General features: G+C 48.7%; 1 protein-coding gene across 2 annotated transcripts in view; it reads right to left on the bottom strand.

Moving 5' to 3' along the window:
• Positions 1-26,781, bottom strand: part of CACNG5 (calcium voltage-gated channel auxiliary subunit gamma 5) — an 80,177-nt gene that overhangs the window by 23,058 nt on the left and 30,338 nt on the right. Inside the window, exons 1-2 of one of the 2 annotated variants that reach the window (XM_073607141.1) lie at positions 10,769-10,948; positions 7,394-7,628 (exon numbers count right to left, since the gene is read on the bottom strand). In XM_073607141.1, the coding sequence (XP_073463242.1) occupies positions 7,394-7,601 (208 nt within the window). In that variant the 5' untranslated portion in view covers positions 7,602-7,628; positions 10,769-10,948. Of the gene's footprint in view, positions 1-7,393; positions 7,629-10,768; positions 10,949-26,781 lie in introns of those variants that run through there. The other variant, XM_073607140.1, reaches the window with a different exon arrangement.

Genomic DNA, 26,781 nt, shown 5'->3' with positions numbered 1-26,781 from the left:
AAACATCAGTGAGCCACCACCATGCTTCACAGTGGGGATGGTATTCTTCCTCTCCAAACATAGCGCTTATGGTTGTGATCATAAAGCTCTATTTTAGTCTCGTCACTCCAGATTACAGTGTGCCAGAAGCTGGAAGGGGTATGAAGGTGTTGTCGGCCATATTGTAATCGGCTTTTTTTTTGTGGCTTTGGCACAGTAAAGGCTTCTTTCTGGCAACTTGACCATGCAGCTCATTTTTGTTAATGTATCGTTGTATTGTGCTCCTTGAAACAACCACACCGTCTTTTTCCAGAGCAGCCTGTATTTCTCCTGAGCAGTGGTGGCTGGTGTTTTTTTGTTTAGGGGGGAGGCGGAAAAACAACCACCCCCCCCCCAGGGCACCTCAAACCCCCCCCTCACTGTCTGGTGGTCCACCGGCACTTACCCCATCTAGGCGGCGTGCACATCGGGCAGCGGCGGGGATCGGGCAGCGGCGGGCACATTGGGCAGCAGCGGGGATCAGGCATCGGCAGGGATTGGACATTGGAGGACATCAGGCTGCGGCAGGCATCAGGCAGCGGCTCCTGTGTCTTCTCCTCCTCGCTTCCGCAGAGCGTCTCCTCCCCTCCTCCTAGGCATCCAATAGGATCGCCTGTCCTTTCAGCCAAACATGTGATTGGCCGGGAGGAGGATCAGTGTTGCAACAGCGAATATTAATTTGCTGTTGCAACACACCTGGGTGGGCTCCAGATGCAAAGCTCTGCGCCCCGAGTCCACCCTATTTTGAAGCCTATTAAAGCCTCTGGCCCTAATCAGGTGCTTAAAAACACACCCCGCCATAGGAATTCAGTCCTGAAAGGGGCCAGGCACATGGATGGAGAGGGCGGCGGTGGTGGATAGGAGAGGTGGTGCCCGTGTGCCCACAATGGATGGGTCACTTCTGCTTCTGAGGTTGCCTGTGGGGTTTTTCTTTGTTTCCCTGAACAATTCTTCTGGCAGTTGTGGATGCAATCTTTCTTGGTCTAACTGACCTTGGCTTGGTATCAAGAGATCCCCGACTTTTCCATTTCTTAATAAGTGATTGAACAGTAGTGACTGGCATATTCAAGGCTTTGGGTATCGTTTTATATCCTTTTCCATCTTTATAAAGCTCCATTACCTTGTTACACAGGTCTTTTTGACAGTTCTTTTCTGCTCCCCCATGGCTCAGTATCCAGCCTGCTCAGTGCATCCATGTGAGAGCTAACCAACTCATTGACTATTTATACACAGACACTAATTGTATTTTAAAAGCCACAGATGTGGGAAATGAACCTTTAATTGGCCTTGTGTGTCCCCTTGTGTGTCTGTACCAAGGCCAAACATTCCGAGGGGATGGAAACGCTTCATCAGGGTCATTTGAGGGAATTTTTTATCATTAGGTTTTACAAAGGAGCCAAGCAACTCTGTGATAATAAATGGCTTCATATCATCACTGTCCAAAAAGCATGATCGGTCATATCCTCAATAGCAATGCCGAAATGTCACCGAGGCAAACTTTTGAGCACATCTGTAGGACATTGCGTGCCTTTTGTTCTGGTATCTTGGTGTCAGGAAAACCTGTCAGAAGTGACTCCTGCAGATAGCAGAGGAAGGAGGCAGTAGACAGAGATGACACTTAGTGCTCTGGACTGAGACAAGTACACACTATAGAGCAGGGGAAGGCAACCCGGGGCCCTCCAGCAGTTACAGTTATTCCCAGAGGCATGAAGGGACTTGTAGTTCTGCAACAGCTGGGAGGGCCCCAGGTTGCCTACCCCTGCTATAGAGGAATATGCTTTGTTCAGATTTCATATCTGAGGATTACAACCACTTTGCCTCTCATCACCTGGTGAACAAGCTTAGGGCCAGTGAAGTTGGGTCTCCCGACCTCAGTAAGTCTTCCAGGTCAGAGACTCCCTGAAAGAAGTCAACATGACAGGTTCACTTTGAAGGTTATACATTATTCAGTGGTCAGAAGGTTTTCGTGAATGAAAGGAGACGGCTGCCCGGCGTGGAATCCACATCTCATACAATGACTTCTCCGACCGCTCTATAAATTATAACGGAGCTGGGAGCTAAAAATACCCCAGTAACGGGGTCACGTAGAGGGAGGCCTGGCACTGCGCCAGTTCCTGCGGCGCTGGGAGCTCCTGTGGATCCCGCGGTACGGAGGACACAGGGGACACCACAGAGGTCCCGGAGAAGACTACGGCCTCTACAGAGCTGGACATAAAGGGGGCCCCTTTAAGTGACTTGTATCAATCCTTTCTGCATTCCTGGACTTTCTATTTCATTCTATTAATGTACAGATGGGAAAATAATGATCTGATCCCCTGTAGACCACTTACAAAGAAATGAAGGGTCTATAATTCTTATTGTAGGTGTATTTTATATGATAGAGACAGAATATCAACCAAAAAATCCAGAAAAAAATGCATGATACAAATTTTATAATTTATGTTGCAGTTCAGTGAGTAAAATAAGTATTTGATTCCCAAGCAAAACATGACTTAGTAGTTGGTGGAGAAACCCTTGTTGGTGATCACAGAGGTCAGACGTTTCTTGTAGATGATGATCAGGTTTGCACACATCTCAGGAGGGATTTTGGTCCACTCTTCTTTACAGATCTTCTCTAAATTCTTAAGGCTTCATTGCTGTCTCCATACATTTGACAAACTCCATACTGTATTCTCTAAAAGGGGCGGTGCTGGGAGGTGGGTAGGTGGGGGAACCAAGGGTCAGTGTGCGGAGGTGGGTGGAGACAAGAGGGGAGTACCTACACCTATTCTCTGGAAGAAAAAAAAAAGCCCTGCCTGTATGTATAGATCTATAGGGTCTTTGTGTACGGTCCTGACCATAGTCCATTCCTCTCAGTCTTTGTGTACGGTCCTGACCATAGTCCATTCCTCTCAGTCTTTGTGTACGGTCCTGACCATAGTCCATTCCTCTCAGTCTTTGTGTACGGTCCTGACCATAGTCCATTCCTCTCAGTCTTTGTGTACGGTCCTGACCATAGTCCATTCCTCTCAGTCTTTGTGTACGGTCCTGACCATAGTCCATTCCTCTCAGTCTTTGTGTACGGTCCTGACCATAGTCCATTCCTCTCAGTCTTTGTGTACGGTCCTGACCATAGTCCATTCCTCTCAGTCTTTGTGTACGGTCCTGACCATAGTCCATTCCTCTCAGTCTTTGTGTATGGTCCTGACCATAGTCCATTCCTCTCAGTCTTTGTGTACGGTCCTGACCATAGTCCATTCCTCTCAGTCTTTGTGTATGGTCCTGACCATAGTCCATTCCTCTCAGTCTTTGTGTATGGTCCTGACCATAGTCCATTCCTCTCAGTCTTTGTGTACGTTCCTGACCATAGTCCGTTCCTCTCAGTCTTTGTGTACTGTCCTGACCATAGTCCATTCCTCTCAGTCTTTGTGTACGGTCCTGACCATAGTCCATTCCTCTCAGTCTTTGTGTACGGTCCTGACCATAGTCCATTCCTCTCAGTCTTTGTGTACGGTCCTGACCATAGTCCATTCCTCTCAGTCTTTGTGTACGGTCCTGACCATAGTCCATTCCTCTCAGTCTTTGTGTACGGTCCTGACCATAGTCCATTCCTCTCAGTCTTTGTGTACGGTCCTGACCATAGTCCATTCCTCTCTGTCTTTGTGTACGGTCCTGACCATAGTCCATTCCTCTCAGTCTTTGTGTGTGGTCCTGACCATAGTCCGTTCCTCTCAGTCTTTGTGTACGGTCCTGACCATAGTCCGTTCCTCTCAGTCTTTGTGTACGGTCCTGACCATAGTCCGTTCCTCTCAGTCTTTGTGTACGGTCCTGACCATAGTCCATTCCTCTCAATCTTTGTGTATGGTCCTGACCATAGTCCATTCCTCTCAATCTTTGTGTATGGTCCTGACCATAGTCCATTCCTCTCAATCTTTGTGTATGGTCCTGACCATAGTCCATTCCTCTCTGTCTTTGTGTACGGTCCTGACCATAGTACATTCCTCTCAGTCTTTGTATACGGTCCTGACCATAGTCCATTCCTCTCAGTCTTTGTGTACGGTCCTGACCATAGTCCATTCCTCTCAGTCTTTGTGTACGGTCCTGACCATAGTCCATTCCTCTCAGTCTTTGTGTACGGTCCTGACCATAGTCCATTCCTCTCAGTCTTTGTGTACGGTCCTGACCATAGTCCATTCCTCTCAGTCTTTGTGTACGGTCCTGACCATAGTCCATTCCTCTCTGTCTTTGTGTATGGTCCTGACCATAGTCCATTCCTCTCATTCTTTGTGTATGGTCCTGACCATAGTCCATTCCTCTCAGTCTTTGTGTACGGTCCTGACCATAGTCCATTCCTCTCAGTCTTTGTGTACGGTCCTGACCATAGTCCATTCTTCTCTGTCTTTGTGTACGGTCCTGACCATAGTCCATTCCTCTCAGTCTTTGTGTACGGTCCTGACCATAGTTCATTCCTCTCAGTCTTTGTGTACGGTCCTGACCATAGTCCATTCCTCTCAGTCTTTGTGTACGGTCCTGACCATAGTCCATTCCTCTCAGTCTTTGTGTACGGTCCTGACCATAGTTCATTCCTCTCAGTCTTTGTGTACGGTCCTGACCATAGTCCATTCTTCTCTGTCTTTGTGTACAGTCCTGACTAGCGATGGGCTTTATGTTCAGGTTGAACATGAGTTCGACTCGAACATGGGCTGTTTGCCGATTAGCGAACAATTTGGGGTGTTCGCTGGAAATTCGAAAGTCGCGGAACACCCTTTAAAAGTCTATGGGAGAAATCAAAAGTGCTCATTTTAAAGGCTTATATGCAAGTTATTGTCATAAAAAGTGTTTGGGGACCCGGGTCCCGCCCCAGGGGACATGGATCAATGCACAAAAAAAGTTTTAAAAAACGGCCGTTTTTTCGGGAGCAGTGATTTTAATAATGCTTAAAGTGAAACAAGTCCTGACCATAGTCCATTCCTCTCAGTCTTTGTGTATGGTCCTGACCATAGTCCATTCCTCTCAGTCTTTGTGTACGGTCCTGACCATAGTCCATTCCTCTCAGTCTTTGTGTACGGTCCTGACCATAGTCCATTCCTCTCAGTCTTTGTGTACGGTCCTGACCATAGTCCATTCCTCTCAGTCTTTGTGTACGGTCCTGACCATAGTCCATTCCTCTCAGTCTTTGTGTACGGTCCTGACCATAGTCCATTCCTCTCAGTCTTTGTCTACGGTCCTGACCATAGTCCATTCCTCTCAGTCTTTGTGTACGGTCCTGACCATAGTCCATTCCTCTTAGTCTTTGTGTACGGTCCTGACCATAGTCCATTCCTCTCTGTCTTTGTGTACGGTCCTGACCATAGTCCATTCCTCTCTGTCTTTGTGTACGGTCCTGACCATAGTCCATTCCTCTCAGTCTTTGTGTACGGTCCTGACCATAGTCCATTCCTCTCAGTCTTTGTGTACAGTCCTGACCATAGTCCATTCCTCTCAGTCTTTGTGTACGGTCCTGACCATAGTCCATTCCTCTCAGTCTTTGTCTACGGTCCTGACCATAGTCCATTCCTCTTAGTCTTTGTGTACGGTCCTGACCATAGTCCATTCCTCTCTGTCTTTGTGTACGGTCCTGACCATAGTCCATTCCTCTCTGTCTTTGTGTACGGTCCTGACCATAGTCCATTCCTCTCAGTCTTTGTGTATGGTCCTGACCATAGTCCATTCCTCTCAGTCTTTGTGTACGGTCCTGACCATAGTCCATTCCTCTCAGTCTTTGTGTATGGTCCTGACCATAGTCCATTCCTCTCAGTCTTTGTGTACGGTCCTGACCATAGTCCATTCCCCTCAGTCTTTGTGTACAGTCCTGACCATAGTCCATTCCTCTAAATCTTTGTGTACGGTCCTGACCATAGTCCATTCCTCTCAGTCTTTGTGTGTGGTCCTGACCATAGTCCATTCCTCTCAGTCTTTGTGTGTGGTCCTGACCATAGTCCATTCCTCTCAGTCTTTGTGTACGGTCCTGACCATAGTCCATTCCTCTCTGTCTTTGTGTACGGTCCTGACCATAGTCCATTCCTCTCTGTCTTTGTGTACAGTCCTGACCATAGTCCATTTCTCTCAGTCTTTGTGTGTGGTCCTGACCATAGTCCATTCCTCTCAGTCTTTGTGTACGGTCCTGACCATAGTCCATTCCTCTCTGTCTTTGTGTACGGTCCTGACCATAGTCCATTCCTCTCTGTCTTTGTGTACAGTCCTGACCATAGTCCATTTCTCTCAGTCTTTGTGTACGGTCCTGACCATAGTCCATTTCTCTCAGTCTTTGTGTACGGTCCTGACCATAGTCCATTCCTCTCAGTCTTTGTGTACGGTCCTGACCATAGTCCATTCCTCTCTGTCTTTGTGTACAGTCCTGACCATAGTCCATTTCTCTCAGTCTTTGTGTGTGGTCCTGACCATAGTCCATTCCTCTCAGTCTTTGTGTACGGTCCTGACCATAGTCCATTCCTCTCTGTCTTTGTGTACGGTCCTGACCATAGTCCATTCCTCTCTGTCTTTGTGTACAGTCCTGACCATAGTCCATTTCTCTCAGTCTTTGTGTACGGTCCTGACCATAGTCCATTTCTCTCAGTCTTTGTGTACGGTCCTGACCATAGTCCATTCCTCTCAGTCTTTGTGTACGGTCCTGACCATAGTCCATTCCTCTCAGTCTTTGTGTATGGTCCTGACCATAGTCCATTCCTCTCTGTCTTTTTGTACGGTCCTGACCATAGTCCATTCCTCTCTGTCTTTGTGTACGGTCCTGACCATAGTCCATTCCTCTCAGTCTTTGTGTGTGGTCCTGACCATAGTCCATTCCTCTCAGTCTTTGTGTACGGTCCTGACCATAGTCCATTCCTCTCAGTCTTTGTGTACGGTCCTGACCATAGTCCATTCCTCTCAGTCTTTGTGTACGGTCCTGACCATAGTCCATTCCTCTTAGTCTTTGTGTATGGTCATGACCATAGTCCATTCCTCTCAATCTTTGTGTATGGTCCTGACCATAGTCCATTCCTCTCAGTCTTTGTGTATGGTCCTGACCATAGTCCATTCCTCTCAGTCTTTGTGTATGGTCCTGACCATAGTCCATTCCTCTCTGTCTTTGTGTATGTTCCTGACCATAGTCCATTCCTCTTAGTCTTTGTGTACGGTCCTGACCATAGTCCATTCCTCTCAGTCTTTGTGTACGGTCCTGACCATAGTCCATTCCTCTCAGTCTTTGTGTACAGTCCTGACCATAGTCCATTCCTCTCAGTCTTTGTGTACGGTCCTGACCATAGTCCATTCCTCTCAGTCTTTGTGTACGGTCATGACCATAGTTCAGCTGGATACAATGGTGGTTGGGAAGGTGTGTAGGTGATTGTACACTTACCTGCCAGGAAGCAGACTCTCCACAGGCCGGAATGAAGGGACATTTTGATCTCGTTGGTCTGGTTTTGTGGCAGGATGATCCCCTCTTCCAGGTAGAGCCAGTAATCGGTGCTGACGGCGATTCCCAGAAGCCCCAGGCCGCAGACGGCGAACACGCTGCTGAGTAGTGTCAGAGCCTTTCTGCTGCAGGCGCCCATCCCGCAGAGCATCAGGTCCGACAGGCTGCAAATCGGGACCTGCAGAGGATCAACAGGAGATTAAAAGAATCTGGGGGGGTGGGGACCTGAATTCCACACATTCACAGGGGGCAAATGACTTTCAAGGTGTTAATCAGTGTACTTCAGTTAATAGTTTGACAGACTGTATCATTTTTGGAGACTAATCAGAAGAATAGAAAAAGTGATAATGTAACAAAGTTCAGAGATACGAGAAATTCAAATAACCGGGGAGACTACAGACTCCTATTGCCTTTACACACACATGAACTTTAATGACATCCCAGTCTTAGTCTGTAGGGTTCAATATTGAGTTGGCCCACCCTTTGTAGCTATAACAGCTTCAACTCTTCTGGGAAGGCCGTCCACAAGGTTTAGGAGGGCGTCTATGGAAATGTTTGACCATTCTTCCAGGAGCGTATTTGTAAGGTCAGGCACTGATGTTGGACGAGAAGGCCTGGCTTGCAGTGTCCGCTCTAATTCATCCCAAAGGTATTCTATCAGGTTGAGGTCAGGACTCCATGTCTTAATGGACCTTGCTTTGTGCACACAAATGTCTGAGACAGATCAGCCCCCTTCTGTAATCACCTTGTAATTTGTTACAAAATTATAATGTTGCATTCTGATCCCTGGGGAGAGGAGACTGAGAAAATGCTTCCTTCTGCCTGCAGCAGATTGATAAAATCATCTCAGCCTAGGCAGAGTCAATGAGTGGAGACCTTAAAGTGGCGTTCCACCCAAAAAGGGAAGCATCGTATACCTGACTCCTCCCCCCCTCCGGTGCCACGTTTGGCACCTTTCGGGCGTGGGGGGGGGGGGGGGCAGGTTCTTTTTGACAGATGCCTGTCCCCAATTCCACCAATTCCAGGAGATTGCGCCACGGCGCGATTATTCGGAAGTTTCAGCTCCACTCCTCCTTCCCCCTGCGGTCGGGCCATTCCGAAAGCACAGCAGTAGGGAACCGGCTGTGAAGCCTGCAAGGTTGCACTGCCAGGTTCCCTTACTACAAATGGCAGGGGCAACACCTGTGAGCTGATGGAAACATTGGCTGGGGTGCCGACATCGCTTGACTCCAGGACAGGTAAATGTCCTAATGTTAAAAGTCAGCAGCTACATTATTTGTAGCTGCTGACTTTAACTTTGCATATTAGTTACATACATAGAAGAATCGTTCTTGCCAAACCAATCTACTAACCTTCTATGAGGAGGTGAGTTGCCATCTAGATAAAGGAAGGCCCGTAGACGTGGTGTATCTGGATTTTACAAAAGCATTTGACACAGTTCCCCATAAACGTTTACTGTACAAAATAAGGTGCGTTGGCATGGACCATAGGGTGAGTACATGGATTGAAAACTGGCTACAAGGGCGAGTTCAGAGGGTGGTGATAAATGGGGAGTACTCGGAATGGTCAGGGGTGGGTAGTGGGGTTCCCCAGGGTTCTGTGCTGGGACCAATCCTATTTAATTTGTTCATAAACGACCTGGAGGATGGGATAAACAGTTCAATCTCTGTATTTGCAGACGATACTAAGCTAAGCAGGGCAATAACTTCTCCGCAGGATGTGGAAACCTTGCAAGAAAATCTGAACAAATTAATGGGGTGGGCGACTACATGGCAAATGAGGTTTAATGTAGAAAAATGTAAAATAATGCATTTGGGTGTCAAAAATATGAATGTAATCTATACACTGGGGGGGGGGGAGAACCTCTGGGGGAATCTAGGATGGAAAAGGACCTGGGGGTCCTAGTAGATGATAGGCTCAGCAAGGGCATGCAATGCCAAGCTACTGCTAACAAAGCAAACAGAATATTGGCATTAAAAAGGGGATCAACTCCAGAGATAAAACGATAATTCTCCCGCTCTACAAGACTCTGGTCCGGCCGCACCTGGAGTATGCTGTCCAGTTCTGGGCACCAGTCCTCAGGAGGGATGTACTGGAAATGGAGCAAGTACAAAGAAGGGCAACAAAGCTAATAAAGGGTCTGGAGGATCTTAGTTATGAGGAAAGGTTGCGAGCACTGAACTTATTCTCTCTGGAGAAGAGACGCTTGAGAGGGGATATGATTTCAATATACAAATACCGTACTGGTGACCCTACAATAGGGATAAAACTTTTCAGCGAAAGGGAGTTAACAAGACTAGGGGCCACTCACTAAAATGAGAAGAAAAGAGGTTTAACCTTAAACTACGTAGAGGGTTCTTTACTGTAAGAGCGGCAAGGATGTGGAATTCCCTTCCACAGGCGGTGGTCTCAGTGGGGAACATCGATAATTTCAAAAAACTATTAGATAAGCACCTGAGCGACCGCAACATACAGGGATATACAATGTAATACTGACATATAATCACACACATAGGTTGGACTTGATGGACTTTTTTGTCTTTTTTCAACCTCACCTACTATGTAACTATGTAAGGAGCTGGTTATTGGTTGCTAGGACCGCTGTGTGCTAGTTAATATGCAAAGTTATCTGGGGCAGCTCCCGCCCTCCATGCAGGGCTCCTGCGCCTCTTGCTCTTGATCTATCTCGCCTCCTGCTATGCTCTGTGATAATGACAGTGGCGGTGTCTGGGGGAAGGAAGTGGCTCCTAAATGTCACAACGACTGGTCCGGATGGGTCAGCGACTCGGTCCCGATCCAGACCGCGGTCCACCATTTACTAATGGCTGCTATAGACTATCACTGACTATGATGCTGTTGCTGGATATTGTGACATGTCAGGAATTTATTTAGGGAGACAACGCAAAGTTACTGACAGGTCCCTTTAACAATAATCGAACCCTTCGCTCCCTAAACTATCAGTTGAACTATCAGGCCAGGACTCACCGGCCAATATAGTGGCCCATATACATACAGCAATCAGGCTGATCACATTTACACATATACAGTATAAAGATTGCAGTTCCCTTTTACCGCATTGTTACATTTCTAGGAGTGTTTCATTGTGATCCAGACGTTTCCTATTTCCCACAAAGACTTTTCCATGTATCGGATAGGAATATTCCTTATTGTAAAAGCAGAAATCTAATTAACAAAGGGGCTGAAAACGGCCAGTTTACTCCCAACCTTTGCGTCGGTATATTTTTGGTAATTATAGTGGGGCAATAAGATAGGGGTACAGTAATTTGGAGACACAGAGTCGGGATACATCTGGGTTACCTTTTCATGTCTTCTCTTCCTACGGATCGACCCTCTGATCCCAATTAAACGGCATGTAGTGAAGTCTTAATGAGCAGCGCAGGCAGAGCCGACTGTTGGGGGGTCGGTATCCAGGCAGATTAATGAGGGGACTCTGAGAGTCCTCTGAAAGTCCTTCACAGCATGATTGTAGAACATCTGCGCCGCTTCCACTGCATGCTTACATGGGCGGATCGCAGACCTGTGCCTTGTACGGGGGTGGGGGGGCAATGGGGGTTATGTCTATAGCAACCAAGCTGAATATTCCTTGCAGCATCCAAACTGTACAGGAGGAAGACATCTGGAGTCTGACTGGCAACCACTGAACATACCACATTAAAATGATAACTGTAACATTTTAGATTTCCTATCACTTCCTGTCCTGGTGATAAGAGTCACTGTGAAAATGGAGAAGAGGAACCTCCCCTGCGGGGACATAGACAGCAGTAATAACCTAATGGATGGTCTAGCCTTTCCATCCTCCAGCCAAAACTTGTCTATAGATACCCTTTAGGCCTCGCAAAACAGAAAGCCAGCTCCAAACTGAAGAGGGATCTTCACAATGCCAAGCTACTACAAGGATGATGACCATTGGCACCCTCAGCCATCAGCTAACTATCCCGGCCAAATTACTGGAGGCAGAGAGTTCAATTGCATCTATTACCACCAATCTGACCAGCACTGTGAATGGTGGAGCCAAGCCTGACTTTTGCAGGAAAAATCAAGATTTGCTGCATTATACGCTATAAGGCCAAAAATATGGGAACCCCCTCCATGTTAAGTTTAGGTGTCTCCATTGTAGGGTACTTTTAATACTACATCATACAAAGACATTGTAGACAATTGTGCCTTTGTGGTAGCAGTTTGGTAAAGGTCCATTTCTGTTCCAGCATGACTGTTCCCCCCCCCGTGTACAAAGCCAGCTCTATAAAGATGTGGTGTGACCAGTTTGGATCCAGTGTGGTCTTCACAGAAGCTTAACCTCAAACCTACTGAACAGCTGCATAAGGACAATAAGGTTTGACCAGTTTAGTTTGGTGTAGCTCAAGTGTCCTACACAGAGCCCTGACCTCAACCCTACGGAACACCTTTAGGATTAATTGAATGCCAGTTGTAAGCCAGGCCTTTTTTTTGTGCCCAATGCGGGGCCTGGTGTGTCAGCCAGGTCTTCTTATCCAACATCAGCATATGACCTCACAAACGGGAACAAATTATGGGATACCTTCCCAGAGGAGTCGAGTCAGCTCCATAAAGATATGGCTTGACCAGTTTGGTGTGGAGGAACTGCACAGAGCCCTGACCTACTGAGTACCTTTAGGGTGAATTCGATTGTGAGCGCGATCTTCTCATCCAGCATCAGTACCTGACCTCACAAATGGGCATAGATTCCCACAGACACCCTCTAAAATATTGTGGAAATTCTTCCCAGAAGAGAGGAGCATGATATAGCTGGGGCAACTCCATATTAATGGCCATAGGGAGATGGGGCAATCCTATAGTAATGGCCATAAGGATGGGGAGGAGACTCCATGCTAATAGCCATAAGAAGGAAGGAGGGCAACTTCATATTAATAGCCATGCTAGTGGGTGGGGGGGTGACTGACCTCATTTTCGTGAGCATTGCCTGCGGTTCATCGGACATCTGACCAGCACCACCTCTGCAGTGCTGCAACCCACGCTTCGTGCGCCGCAACGGGTGATCACAAGCGTATCTGCAGCCAGGATGTCCATCCGGGATTCACTAGCTGGAAGACATCGAATCGGTCTGGTCGTTGGTAAGAGGGCCACTGCCCATCTTTGCAAACCTTTCCTTTGTTGTTTCACTGGGACACTGTGCACAGACAGCTTTACTTTGGGAACACTTCATGCACCTTTATTTGAACACTGTACATGGGCATCTTTAGCGGCAGTCATCCTCAGATATACTACCACTCTGTTACTACACCTTATTGGATACAATTAATGAGCTCCGACTGCCGGTGAAGACCATCAGATCTGCAACGGGGACATTCTGTCATTGCTACTTAAAGGGCCCTCATACCATCCATGTTTAGCTTCATCTCTTATTGGGATTAAAGGTTAAACAGGCAAGCCTAAGTTTCTCTTTCTAGAAGTGTTATCAGAATTGATACTTAAAGCAGAGGTCCGCCTACCGCTGCACACTGCAGCTGCTGGCTTTTAATAATCGGACACTTACCTGTCCTGGAGTCCAGCAATGTCAGCACCGCAGCTGATGTTTCCATCAGCTGTCGGGTGCATGTCGCCTCCATTGCGAGTAAGGGAACCCGGCAGTGAAGCCTTCACGGCTTCACGCCGGGAACCCTACTGCACATGCACGAGGCTCCGCTCCTCTCGCCTACTGGCCCGGCGGCCGGGGAAGGAGGAGGGAGCTCGGGCGGTGACGTCAATACCCGCGGCTGAGGCTCCCAGAAGTGGGAACAGGATACCTGTATTGGACAGGTATCCTGTCCCCCTGCCATCCCGAATGGTGCCAAATGTGGCACCGGAGGGGGGAAGGAGTACAACGAGCGGAAGTTCCACTTTTTGGTGGAACTCCGCTTTAACCTCTGCTTATCCTTACAAGTTATGTTCAAGTGATACTACATTGTACATATATGTATATAATAATCTGTTGTTGCCAACAGCCTTAACTGGCATTTTCCTTAGGAGTCACTCAACTGAGTTTGTGCTGTTATCCCAAGCTCAGTTCAACTGGTACCTCTTTTGTACAATCATATCTTCACTGAAGTATTCTAGTAAATGTTAACATAATATAAACGTATTGAGTGTTGTCTTGTTACTTAAAGGTGTTGCAAAGATGTCGGAACCTAGAGTGTCAGGTGGGTTGGAATGATCACAGGGTCATGGCCATGCTACACACACGTATATAAATAAAATAATTTCTCGAAGTGAAGATTATAGTAAAAATGTGCCTTTGACTTCCCAAATTAGATGCAAATGAGCCATTACATTTCCTCCAGCAATACCCCCTGCCCCCATTAGTAAAGAAAAAAAAAAAATCCCTGACACACTAATTACATCCCATGGAAAGGAATAAGTGTGTTATTATTGGTGAAATGATTTATAAAATACAGGAAATGAGATTGTTCCTTGTTATTTGTAGAGGCAGAATGACGTAATGGGAATGGGTGAGAATACTAAGCATATCATTATGAGTGAATGGCGAGGCGTGCGTTTGTAAAATAATACGGATTGGGGTCATCAGGCGTGTGCGCGGGGTCTCTTACTTCAAGTCAGGAAGCCAGGGAGCAACACTGAGTACTCATCAACCCTTCAGACCAGCAGAGGAGAACACCATGTGCTCCACGGATGATGGAATCATGGTCCAGCTCTGCTCCGGGAATGACATGAACTCCCTGCGCACTTATTAGATACATGCAACTCAAAGCATCAAGAGATCCATCCGTGCGTTAGAATGGTGAAGATGCGTGATCTAAGCGAGTTTACCTATGAAATGTTTGTTGATGACAGATGTGGTCATGTGAAGCATCACCTGGGATTTACACCCTAGAATGGTGGGAAAAAGCATCCAATTCTGTAGGTGAGAAGACCTCATTAAAAGGGAGAGCTTAGAGAAGAATGGCTGGAAGGAAGTTCACAGCTCCTCCAATAGCCGCTATTTTCAGCAGTGCCGCGTGCGGAAGGCCATCTCTGAACACCCAACATGGGAGAAACCTGGAAAATGTCAGACTGAGGACCCACTGAGGTCTTTCCTGTCCACCGAGAAGAGGAAAATATGGGTGAAGAGAGTGACCCGTACTGGAGGACTACCTGACCCCCTTTATGACCAAGCCATCTTTTGCTTTAACAGACAATTGCGAGGTCGTGCGACACTGTACACAAATAATATTGATGTCTTTTTTTTTTTTTTGCTTTCTTTTGGTGGTATTTGATCACGTCCCTCTTTTTATTCCTTACAAAAAAGACCGACAATTTTGAAAAAAAAAAAAAAAGTTTAGTTTCTTTTGCTATAAAATATATCCATTTTTTTTGCTATAAAACATGTCCAATAGAAAAAAAAATTTAAATTGAATTTCTTAATACATTTAGGCCAATATGTATTCTGCTACATACTTTTGGTAAAAAAAAAATCCCAATAAGTGTATATTGATTGGTTTGTGCAACAGTTATGGCGTCTACATACTATGGAATATATGCTGGATTTTGTCATTTTTTATTTATTTATTTTTGTACTAGTAATGGCGGCGATCAGCGACTTATAGCGGGACTGCGATATTGCGGTGGACTGATGACACTGTCTGGGAAGTTGTTAAACATCTAGGGCGATCAAAGGGTTAAATGTGTGCCTAGCCAGTGTTTATGGGTACGGTATGTGGTGCTTTTACTAAGGGATGTGATGTGAAGTCCATTACTTCCCCACTTATAGGACAGAGCTCTGCCTTGTTTACATAGGCAGAGCCCTGTCCTGTCTGTTTTCTGTAAGAACTGCGGGCTTCTATTGCTTCTCCTCCTCCTCTGCATCATGGTGGCTTCCGCTCTGCCTCTCCTCTCTCCTCCTCCTAGGCGTCCAATAGGATCGCCTGTTCTTTCAGCCAATCGGGTGACGGGTCTGCCTGATTGGCCGGGAGGAGGATCTGTGTGACAGTAGCGAATATTTATTCGCTGCGCCCACGACAGGGATTCCTCCCAGTGCTCATACCGGAGCTCGGGGGAGGCTGAGCCGGAGGGCATTGCTGACTGTCTCTGTACATGAGAGGGGGCCGAAGGGCTAAAGCGCTCCGTGGGGCGTGCCCGCAGAGCGCATCTCAAAGGAGAAGAAGCCAGAGCCGAGGAGGAGGAGGAGGAGGAAGTTCCCTGCATGGCAGCTACCTGCGACTCTAGCCAGTCCGTCCCCATTGACTCTGCCATGGAGTGGAGCTGTTCCTGCAGATTCCTCAGATCTGACATGACACGAACAGCAGCGGTGAGGGAGAGATACTGCTGGACTCTTCTCCAATCTTCTCCTCCTCGTGTCTGACCCCCGATATCTGTCTCCTTGTATATCCCACCAGACTGACCCCTGGGGACACCCCCCCCCCCCGATATCCGTTTCCTTTTATATCCCACCAGACTGACCATTGGAAACCCCCCCCCTCCCCCGATATCTGTCTCCTGGTATATCCCACCAGACTGACCCCTGGGGACACTCCCCCCCCCCCCCCACCCCCGGCCAACCAATGACCTGACTATCCTAACTGTAAGAGTTGACCCCTGGTTTACCGGATTCCCCTGTGGACCCTTATCATGCTAGACCTGCGCTTATTTTTCCTTTTTCATTTTTGCTGCGGGCTATACTAATCCTTAGCCAGAACGTTGCCTGTTCACCCCCAAATTTGTGAGGCACTTGGTGGGATTCCCTGCTGACAGTTGAATGAAAAAAAAATCATTGCTGGCAATAAAAATGTCTGGTATGGATTTAAAGGAGAACCCCACGCCAAAATAAAAAAAAAAAAAAACAGCGTGCAATCCCCCCAAAATCCATACCAGACCATTATCCGTGCATTCAGCCCAGCAGGTCAGGAAAGGGGGGGAGGACAAGCGAGCACCCCACCCCCAAACCATACCAGGCCACATGTCCTCAACATGGGGGGAGGGGGGGTGCTTTGATATTGATGGGGACAAGGGCCTCTTTCTGAAAACCCTGGGCGGTGGGCTTATCGGAATCTGGAAGCCCCCTTTAATAAGTACCCTACCCATTCACCCAAAAAGGTCAAAAAGAATTAAAAACATAGATAACTTTGACTATTCCTTTATTAAAAATAAAAAAAACAATATCCCCCGATGTAGATCCATTGTCAATCACGCCGCCGCCACCGCTGGACCTGAAAAGTGAAAAAGAAAAACGCTCCGCCTGCAAATTCAGGTGTTCGCCGAACAGGTGATGTTTGGACGGAACTTTTGCTTGGCCTGAACTGTTCGCCCAATTCTGTTTCTGATGAATGTTCCCTTCCACAGGACACGCGTGTAAGAAAAAAATATACAATTGTTGCACTGATAGTAGTACAGAAGTAGCCGCCATGTGCTGGAGCTCCCCCCAGGGGTGGCCTCTGTATCATGGGGCCCATGTCTTCTATAGATTGTATATTATATAGAATATCCCCAGCTGGTCCTCTTGGCAGTCGAGGCCTTCCTACAGATCTCTGTGTCACCTCTGCGTGGCTCCAATCACAAGGTGTCACCGGTTGTATTATCAGGACGGCGCTGGGAGAGGTGACACATGTGCGGTCCTGTCATCTCTGATATGAGGTGTGAAATGGGAAGCTCTGCCCACTCATTTATCTGTAAAGAGATTGTGTAGTCTGTGGTGTCAGTTTATCCTGCTATAGCGGGCCTGCCAGGACACAAAGCCCGCCATGAGATCGCCGTGTTATGGCGGCCGGACTCTCTGTTCAGAGGAGTGGGTCCTCCTAAAGACTGACTCTCTGTTCAGAGGAGCGGATCCTCCCGAGGACAAACTCTCTGTTAAGAGGAGCGGGTCCTCCTGAGGCCGGACTCTCTGTTAAGAGGAGCGGGTCCTCCCGAGGACGGACTCTCTGTTAAGAGGAGCGGGTCCTCCCGAGGACGGACTCTCTGTTCAGAGGAGCGGGTCCTCCTGAGGCCAGATTCTCTGTTCAGAGGAGCGGGTCCTCCCAAGGACGGACTCCCTGTTCAGAGGAGCGGGTCCTTCCGAGGCCGGACTCTCTGTTCAGAGGAGCGGGTCCTCCCGAGGACGGACTCTCTGTTCAGAGGAGCGGGTCCTCCCGAGGACGGACTCTCTGTTCAGAGGAGCGGGTCCTCCCGAGGACGGACTCTCTGTTCAGAGGAGCGGGTCCTCCCGAGGACAGACTCTCTGTTAAGAGGAGCGGGTCTTCCCGAGGCCGGACTCGCTGTTCAGAGGAGCGGGTCCTCCAAAGGACAGACTCTCTGTTAAGAGGAGCGGGTCCTCCCGAGGCCGGACTCTTTGTTCAGAGGAGCTGATCCTCCCAGGGCCAGACTCTCTGTTCAGAGGAGCGGGTCCTCCCGAGGACGGACTCTCTGTTCAGAGGAGTGGGTCCTCCCGAGGATGGACTCTCTGTTCAGAGGAGCGGGTCCTCCCGAGGCCGAACTCTCTGTTCAGAGGAGCGGGTCCTCCTGAGGCCGGACTCTCTATTAAGAGGAGCGGGTCCTCCCGAGGCGGACTCTCTGTTCAGAGGAGCGGGTCCTCCCGAGGCCGGACTCTTTGTTCAGAGGAACGGGTCCTCCCGAGGCCGGACTCTCTAGTCAGATATTCACAGGGCTGGACTGGGACAAAAATTTGGCCCTGGACTTCATCCAGACCGGCCCACTTTAATTTTGCAAACATGCACAAAAACAGTATATAAACTATACACAATTGTGCAAAAAAAATAAGGGTCCCCAGAGAGCCCCCTTACATCAGAGTACCCAGAGAGCCTCAGTCTTGCATCAGGATCCCCAGAGAGCCTCAGTCTTGCATTAGGATCCCCAGAGAGCCTCAGTCTTGCATCAGGGTACCCAGAGAGCCTCCTCCTTACATCAGGATCCCCAGAGAGCCTCCCCCTAACATCAGGGTCCCCAGAGAGCCTCCCCCTTACATCACAGTCCCCGGAGAGCCCCCCCTTACGTCAGAGTCCCCAGAGAGCCTCCCCCTTACATCAGGGTCCCCAGAGAGCCTCCCCCTTATATCAGGGTCCCCAGAGAGCCCCCTCTTACATCAGGGTCCCCAGAGAGCCCCCCTTACATCAGGATCCCCAGAGAGCCTCCTCCTTACATCAGGGTCCCCAGAGAGCCTCCCCCTTACATCAGGGTCCCCAGAGAGCCTCCCCCTTACATCAGGGTCCCCAGAGAGCCTCCCCCTTACATCAGGGTTCCCAGAGAGCCTCCCCTTTACATCAGGGTCCCCAGAGAGTCTCCCCCTTACCTCAGGGTCCCCAGAGAGCCTCCCCCTTACATCAGGGTCCCCAGAGAGCCTCCCCCTTACATCAGGGTCCCCAGGGAGCCTCCCCCTTACATCAGGGTCCCCAAGGAGCCTCAGCCTTGCATCAGAGTCCCCAGAGAGCCCCCCACTTACATCAGGGTCACCAGAGAGAGGGCGGACAGTGAGAGATGATGTAATCTCTCTGCTGCCAGTGGTTGCACAGTGAGGGCGGAACAGCAGTGATGCAGGGCGGGCGGTGAAAGATGATGTCATCTCTTTGCTCTCTCGCCCGCCCGCCTCTGCCTGTCCACTCTCCGGCTTTCCCATGCTGCCCGCCTGCTCTCCGGCTCTCCCATGCTGCCCGCCGCACGGCTGCATAGAGGCCGCGACACACTACCTGTGTTTGGGGACTCTGGGCCATGGGCCCCAGATTCGGAGCTATAGCCCCAAACCGGCCCACTGAGCCATCGGCCCACCGGGAAACTCCCTGTAGTCCCAATGGCCAGTACATGCCTGGATATTTAGAGGAGCGGTCCTCCCGAGGCCGGACTCTTTGTTCAGAGGAGCGGGTCCTCCTGAGGCCGGACTCTTTGTTCAGAGGAGCGATCCTCCCGAGGCCAGACTCTTTGTTCAAAGGAGCGGGTCCTCCCGAGGCCGGACTCTTTGTTCAGAGGAGCGGGTCCTCCCGAGGCCGGACTCTTTGTTCCGAGGAGCGGGTCCTCCTGAGGCCGGACTCTCTGTTCAGTGGAGCGGGTCCTCCTGAGGCCGGACTCTCTGTTCAGAGGTGCGGGTCCTCCTGAGGACGGACTCTCTGTTCAGAGGAGCGGGTCCTCCCGAGGCCGGACTCTCTGTTCAGAGGAGCGGGTCCTCCCGAGGCCGGACTCTCTGTTCAGAGGAGCGGGTCCTCCCGAGGTCGGACTCTCTGTTCAGAGGAGCGGGTCCTCCCGAGGCCGGACTCTCTGTTCAGAGGAGCGGGTCCTCCCGAGGCCTCCTGGTGACGTCACTCCAGCTGCTCGGCAACTCAGCTGGAGTGTCTATCCGTTCTGCGCATGCTTGGGCACTTTTCAACGGTAGGCACATATCGACAGAACACCGATTCAGTAACGTAGTTTCATATATTAATTGTCGCGCCAGTAAATCGTTAATCGAACGTGCGAACCAGCGCACCAATTAATGTACGAACTGGTGCTGCGTCTTCTCCTTAGTGAATGACCCTCCCCGTGTGTATACAGTGTGTGTATATATATATATCTAAAATGTCTGTCAGGTGCAATTAGTGTGAAATGTGAGGATAAATGATTTGTTTGTATTTTTCCTCTGAGCCCCGTGATGTCTCGGCCAATCTGCACATCTTACATAAGAACTTTTACTTGGGACGTTTATGGCATAGCGATCAGTAAGTAGGACACGGCCAGTATGTACACTTCGTATTACCATAATAGCAGTATTTATGTATATATATAATTGCAGCTCTCGGAAGTTAGAAATAATGTACAGTTTAGGGCACCCTGTGCTCTCCGTGTCCACCATGGTCCATGTATCACCCTGTGCTCTCCGTGTCCACCATGGTCCATGTATCACCTTGTGCTCACCGAGTCCACCATGGTCCGTGTATCACCCTGTGCTCTCCGTGTCCACCATGGTCCATGTATCACCCTGTGCTCTCCGTGTCCACCATGGTCCATGTATCACCCTGTGCTCACCGAGTCCACCATGGTCCGTGTATCACCCTGTGCTCTCCATGTCCACCATGGTCCGTGTATCACCCTGTGCTCTCCGTGTCCGCCATGGTCCGTGTATCATCCTGTGCTCTCCGTGTCCACCATGGTCCGTGTATCACCCTGTGCTCGCCGTGTCCACCATGGTCCGTTTATCACCCTGTGCTCTCTGTGTCCGCCATGGTCCGTGTATCACCCTGTGCTCTCCGTGTCCGCCATGGTCCATGTATCACCCTGTGCTCTCCGTGTCCACCATGGTCCATGTATCACCCTGTGCTCTCCGTGTCCACCATGGTCCATGTATCACCCTGTGCTCTCCGTGTCCACCATGGTCATGTATCACCCTGTGCTCTCCGTGTCCACCATGGTCCGTGTATCACCCTGTGCTCTCCGTGTCCACCATGGTCCATGTATCACCCTGTGCTCTCTGTGTCCGCCATGGTCCGTGTATCACCCTGTGCTCTCCGTGTCCACCATGGTCCATGTATCACCCTGTGCTCTCCGTGTCCACCATGGTCCATGTATCACCCTGTGCTCTCCGTGTCCGCCATGGTCCGTGTATCACCCTGTGCTCTCTGTGTCCGCCATGGTCCGTGTATCACCCTGTGCTCTCCGTGTCCACCATGGTCCGTGTATCACCCTGTGCTCTCCGTGTCCACCATGGTCCATGTATCACCCTGTGCTCTCCGTGTCCACCATGGTCCATGTATCACCCTGTGCTCTCCGTGTCCACCATGGTCCATGTATCACTCTGTGCTCTCCGTGTCCACCATGGTCCGTGTATCACCCTGTGCTCTCAATGTCCACCATGGTCCGGGTATCACCCTGAGTCTGTCACAGGTGTCATCTCTGGTTTCCTGTACTTCTCTACGCAATGCAGACAGTTTATGGCTGGTGGGAGGGGCCGGCAAGGGGGCTGTACACAGCTTCCTGAAATCATCCCAGCACCCCGCCCCCAGTACTCCTCTCCAAAGCAATCAGTCCTGATGTAAGCAGTGGGAGAAGTTATCCAAATCTCAAAATGCCTTGATGGGTGGGTGTCAGCAGTGCCATCTTAATAGCGGCAAAGTAATGCACTGGGAGATAGTTTCCTGTGGAGCGCACCGCAGCAAAAAGTGGGTGTGGCTAAATTATGCAACATATTGGGCATGGCTTTTTAGTCTGATTAGAAACAAATAAGCACATCTAAGGGAATTATCTCAAATTACACACACCCCCTGTATACACTGTCCCACCCTCTCTACACACTGACCCTCTCTACACACTGACCCTCTCTACACACTGACCCTCTTTTCCGCTGTACACACTGCTCCCACTTCTTTACACTAGTCCCCCCCCCCCCCCGTCATGAATGCCTTTTCCAGCCCAGGGGGGCAGAAGTACACAGTACAGGGTAGGCAGTAGGGCACAGTATGGGGTGCAGGAGGGCACAGTACAGGGTGGGCAAGATGGTACAGTACAGGGTGGGCAGTAGGGCACAGTATGGGGTGCAGGAGGGCACAGTACAGGGTGGGCAGTAGGGCACAGTATGGGGTGCAGGAGGGCACACTACAGGGTGGGCAGGTAGAGCTCACTACAGTGAGTACGAGGACATAGCACAGGGTGGGCAGGAGGGCACAGGACCGGGTGTGCAGGAGGAAACAGCACAGGGTCAGCAGGAGGGCACACTGTCAGTCTGGAGGACTGGGTGTTTCCAGGCAGGTTGTATTTGCATACAGACTGCCCATTGGGTGGTCCCAGGCAGGTTTAATTTGCATGCATACTGCCCTAGGTAACGCCCACATGTGATTCTGAAATCCTTTGAAAGAATGAAATGGGCAAAGCCAGGGACAGTCAGCCTGAGAAGAAAAAGAGCTAGATGAAGCTGGATGTCCTCCAGCCAGGAAATGAGGTGGGGCTCTATCTGACTTGCTGCGGCCTCTATTGCACATTGTGAGAAGCTCACAGTGTGCAGTGAAATCAGAGGAAGCCATTTCAGTCCAGGAGATGAGCCGGTACACCTGTGCAAGACTAAAGGGGGGGATTTCTGAAGTGGTGCACCACATGACTCAGAGACCGGTTCAGTCCGTGCGATATAAACAAACACTCAGGAAACACACCTTCCAGCCGGTACAAGCTGCGCGGGTTGTGTGATGTGCGGCGGTGGTGGTGTGAAATCTTCTGGCAGATGGGAATAATTACCCCAATTTGTCCTTTGTAGAATCTTCCTCCGTCCTTTGTGCAGCCACAATAGACATTGATTCCGCTGCTGCTCTGCCAGAATGCCGGGATTATCTTCTCCTGTCCTCCCACAAGGAGTTAAATCTTCACCAATCCGGCAAATTCTTCCCTTTCATGTGCTCAGTGCTCCATCCATGGAGAGGAGAAACCCCGCCGAGCGCAATCCGCGCTCTTCTTATCCAACCGTACTATCAGAAGCAACCCGAGTCACCCGAGAACACTACATTAACTCGGCATTTATTCCTCCAGCTGGGTGAATGTTCCACTCGCCTCACTATAGACGTCTTCCATCATAGTTACATAGTAGGTGAGGTTGAAAAACTATTGATGCTCCCCGCTGAGACCACACCCTGTGGAAGGGAATTCCACATCCTTGCCGCTCTTACCGTAAAAAACCCTCTACATAGTTTAAGGTTAAACCTCTTTTCTTCTAATTTTAATGAGTGGCCACGAGTCTTGTTAAACTCTCTTCTGCGAAAAAGTTTTCTCCCTATTGTGGGGTCACCAGTACGGTATTTGTAAATTGAAATCATATCCCCTCTCGAGTTTCTCTTCTCCAGAGAGAATAAGTTCAGAGCTCGCAACCTTTTCCTCATAACTAAGATCCTCCAGACCCTTTATTAGCTTTGTTGCCCTCCTTTGTACTCGCTCCATTTCCAGTACATCCTTCCTGAGGACTGGACAGCATACTCCAGGTGCGGCCGGACCAGAGTCTTGTAGAGCGGGAGAATTATCGTTTTATCTCTGGAGTTGATCCCCTTTTTAATGCCAATATTCTGTTTGCTTTGTTAGCAGCAGCTTGGCATTGCATGTCATTGCTGAGCCTATCATCTACTAGGACCCCCAGGTCCTTTTCCATCCTAGATCCCCACCAGTGTATAAATTGCATTCATTTTTTTGCCACCCAACTGCATTATTTGACATTTTACTACATTAAACCTCATTTGCCATGTAGTTGCCCACCCCATTAATTTGTTCAGATCTTTTTGCAAGGTTTCCACATCCTGCGGAGAAGTTATTGCCCTGCTTAGCTTAGTATTGTCCGCAAATACAGAGATACCATACCATACTGGTCAAACTATGTCTTTATGGAGATGGCTTTGTACACAGAAGACCTGGGTTGCAATCGGTGTTCCAATTCACCCCAAAGGTGTTCAGTAGGGTAGAGGTCAGGGCTCTGTGAAGGACACTCCAGTTTCTCCACACCTCCAAAGATATTCAGTAGGGTTAAGGTCAGGGCTCTGTGTAGGCCCTCAAGATTCTCCACGCCATACTGGTCAAACAATGTGTTTATGGAGATGGCTTTGTACACAGAAGTCCTTGCTTGCAATTGGTGTTCCAATTCATCCCAAAGGTGTTCAGTAAGGTTGAGATCAGGGCTTTGTGTAAGCCTTCAAGGTCCTCCATACCATACTGGTCAAACTATGTCTTTATGAAGAAGGCTTTGTACACAGAAGACCTGGGTTGCAATTGGTGTTCCAATTCACCCCAAAGGTGTTCAGTAGGGTAGAGGTCAGGACCCTGTGCAGGACACACGAGTTCCTCCACACCCCCAAAGATATTCAGTATGGTTGAGGTCAGTGCTCTGTGTAGGCCCTCAAGGTTCTCCACACCATACTGGTCAAACCATGTCTTTATGGAGATGGCTTTGTACACAGAAGACCTGGCTTGCAATTGGTCTTCCAATTCACCCCAAAATGGTCACAAGAGGGGGATTGGGGAAATTGGGACTTTAAATTAAGCCATGGCCGGGTAAGGTCATGTGCCTCCATCCCTATCATTACGAGGTAGAAGCAGCAAAAAGGGTGGGACTTTAAAAGAAGCTCATGATAGCAAATGAATAGAAGGTGGATGATATAATATTTTATAATCCATAAATACATGTTTACATACATTCAATTTCATATACATAGAAATGCACACTTTCCTAGTGTCAATTTCTGAAACAGTAATATCTGGTAATAACATATTTATAAACATTAATCATATGGTAAGGTTAAGGAGATCCACCGAAATTCATGATTAGATGTACACATATAACAGGATAGCACCTGCATGGTCTATGGTCTTTCTAATCCCTATCACAATATAAAATGATATATACAAGGGCACATATCTTAACAGGCGTGTAATTGTAGTACACGACAACTGGTAGCTCTACGCGTTTCACGACTTTAAGCCACTCTTCAGGAGAAGGCGTGTGATGTATGTGCAATGGGAAATTAGATTGACTGAGTAGACTAGCTTGTATCAATGTAGGGGAGGATCAAAAAGCACTATCCTATCCTGTTATATGTGTACATCTAGTCATGAATTTTGGTGGATCCCCTTAACCTTACCATATGATTAATGTTTATAAATATGTTATTACCAGATATTACAGTTTCCGAAACTGATACTATGAAAGTGTGCATTTCTATGTATATGAAATGTAATGTATGTAAAAATGTATTTATGAATTATTAAATATTTTATCATCCACCTTCTATTTATTTGCTAGCATGAGCTTCATTTAAAGTCCCACCCTTTTTTCTGCTTTTTTGCTGCTTCTTCTTCACCCCAAAAGGGTTCAGTAAGGTTGAGGTCAGGGCTCTGCGCAAGACCTCAAAATGGTCAAACCATTTCTTTATGGAGCTAGCTTTGTATACAGAAGACTTGGCTTGCAATTGGTGTTCCAGTTTATCCCTAAGGTGTTTAGTAGGGTTGAGATCAGTGCTCTGTGTAGGCCCTCAAGGTTCCCCACACCAAACTGGTCAACCATGTTTTTATGGAGCTGGCTTTGTACACAGAAGACCTGGCTTGCACCCAAAGGTGTTCAGTAGGGTAGAGGTCAGGGCTCTGTGCAGGACACTCCAGTTTCTCCACACCTTCAAAGGTGTTCAGTAGAGTTGAGATCATACCTCTGTGTAGGACCCTCAAATTTCTCCAAATCAAACTGGTCAAACCATATCTTTATAGAGCTGGCTTCTTACACAGAAGACCTGGCTTGCAATTGGTGTTCTAATTCATTCCAAAGGTGTTCAGTGGAGTTGAGGTCAGGGCTCTGTGTAGGCCTTCAAGGTTCTCCACACCATACTGGTCAAACCATGTCTTTATGGGGCTGGCTTTGTACACAGAAGACCTCCCTTATAATCAGTATTCCAATTCACCCCAAAGGTATTCAGTAGGGTTGAGGTCAGGGCTCTGTACAGGTCAGGACACTCCAGTTCCTCCACACCAAATTGGTCACACCATGTCTTTACGGCGCCGACTTTGTACACAGAAGACCTGACTTGCAGTTGGTGATCCAATTCATCCCAAAGGTGTTCAGTAGGGTTGAGGTCAGGGCTATGTTTAGACCTTCAAGGTTCTCCACACTATACTGGTCACTGGTCACACCATGTCCTTATGGAGCTGGCTTTGTACGTGGGGGGGGGGGGGGGGGGGCACAGTCATGGTGCAACAGAAAAGGGTCTTCTCCAAAATGTTACCACAAGATTGGAAGAGCACAATTGTCAACAATGTCTTTTTATGATATACATGGTGAATAATACAGCTGAATGTTTATACAATTTCTGACTTTCCCTGCAAAAGCCAAGCTTGGTTCCACCATTCACCATGCTGGTCAGATTGGTGGAAATGGAAGTGACTGAACTCTCTGCCTCCAGTAATTTGTCCAGGATAGTCAGATGACGGCTCGCCATGACCTCTACACAGTTTTCTCACTATCAAGGTCCTGAGGGCACAGATTGTTACCGTCCTTATAGAAAATTGGCGTTGTGAAGAGCCCTCTTCAGTAATCTGCTCTGAATTAGCCAGTGATTGGCTTCCATTCAGGATCAGCAAAGAGCTTTCTAGAGGCTCCTCCGTGTGAAAGTCAAGTGGTGTCAGCAACAAGAGCGCGGAGGGCGGAGCTGTGATTGCGGTTCTTGGCCCGGGATCCAGCTGAGCCGCTGCCAAAGGTTTGTCACCACCACAGATAAAATATATTTCAATTAAAACCGCAGTCTGCGGAATGCCAGCGTGTCTTTGTCCGGATTATACCGACACATGAGGAATAGATGTGAGTGAGAGAGTTTCTGGAACACTGAGATCAGTGAAGGAAATGCCAAAACAAGCCATTTCTGATGTCACAGAGCGTGGGGGCTTTCGTTCCCGCTGTT

This window comes from Aquarana catesbeiana, linkage group LG12, assembly GCF_042186555.1.
Source record: "Aquarana catesbeiana isolate 2022-GZ linkage group LG12, ASM4218655v1, whole genome shotgun sequence".
Lineage (NCBI taxonomy): Eukaryota > Metazoa > Chordata > Amphibia > Anura > Ranidae > Aquarana > Aquarana catesbeiana.
The sequence above is the reverse complement of the archived record's forward strand: the minus strand, read 5'-3'. Positions and strand labels throughout refer to the sequence as shown.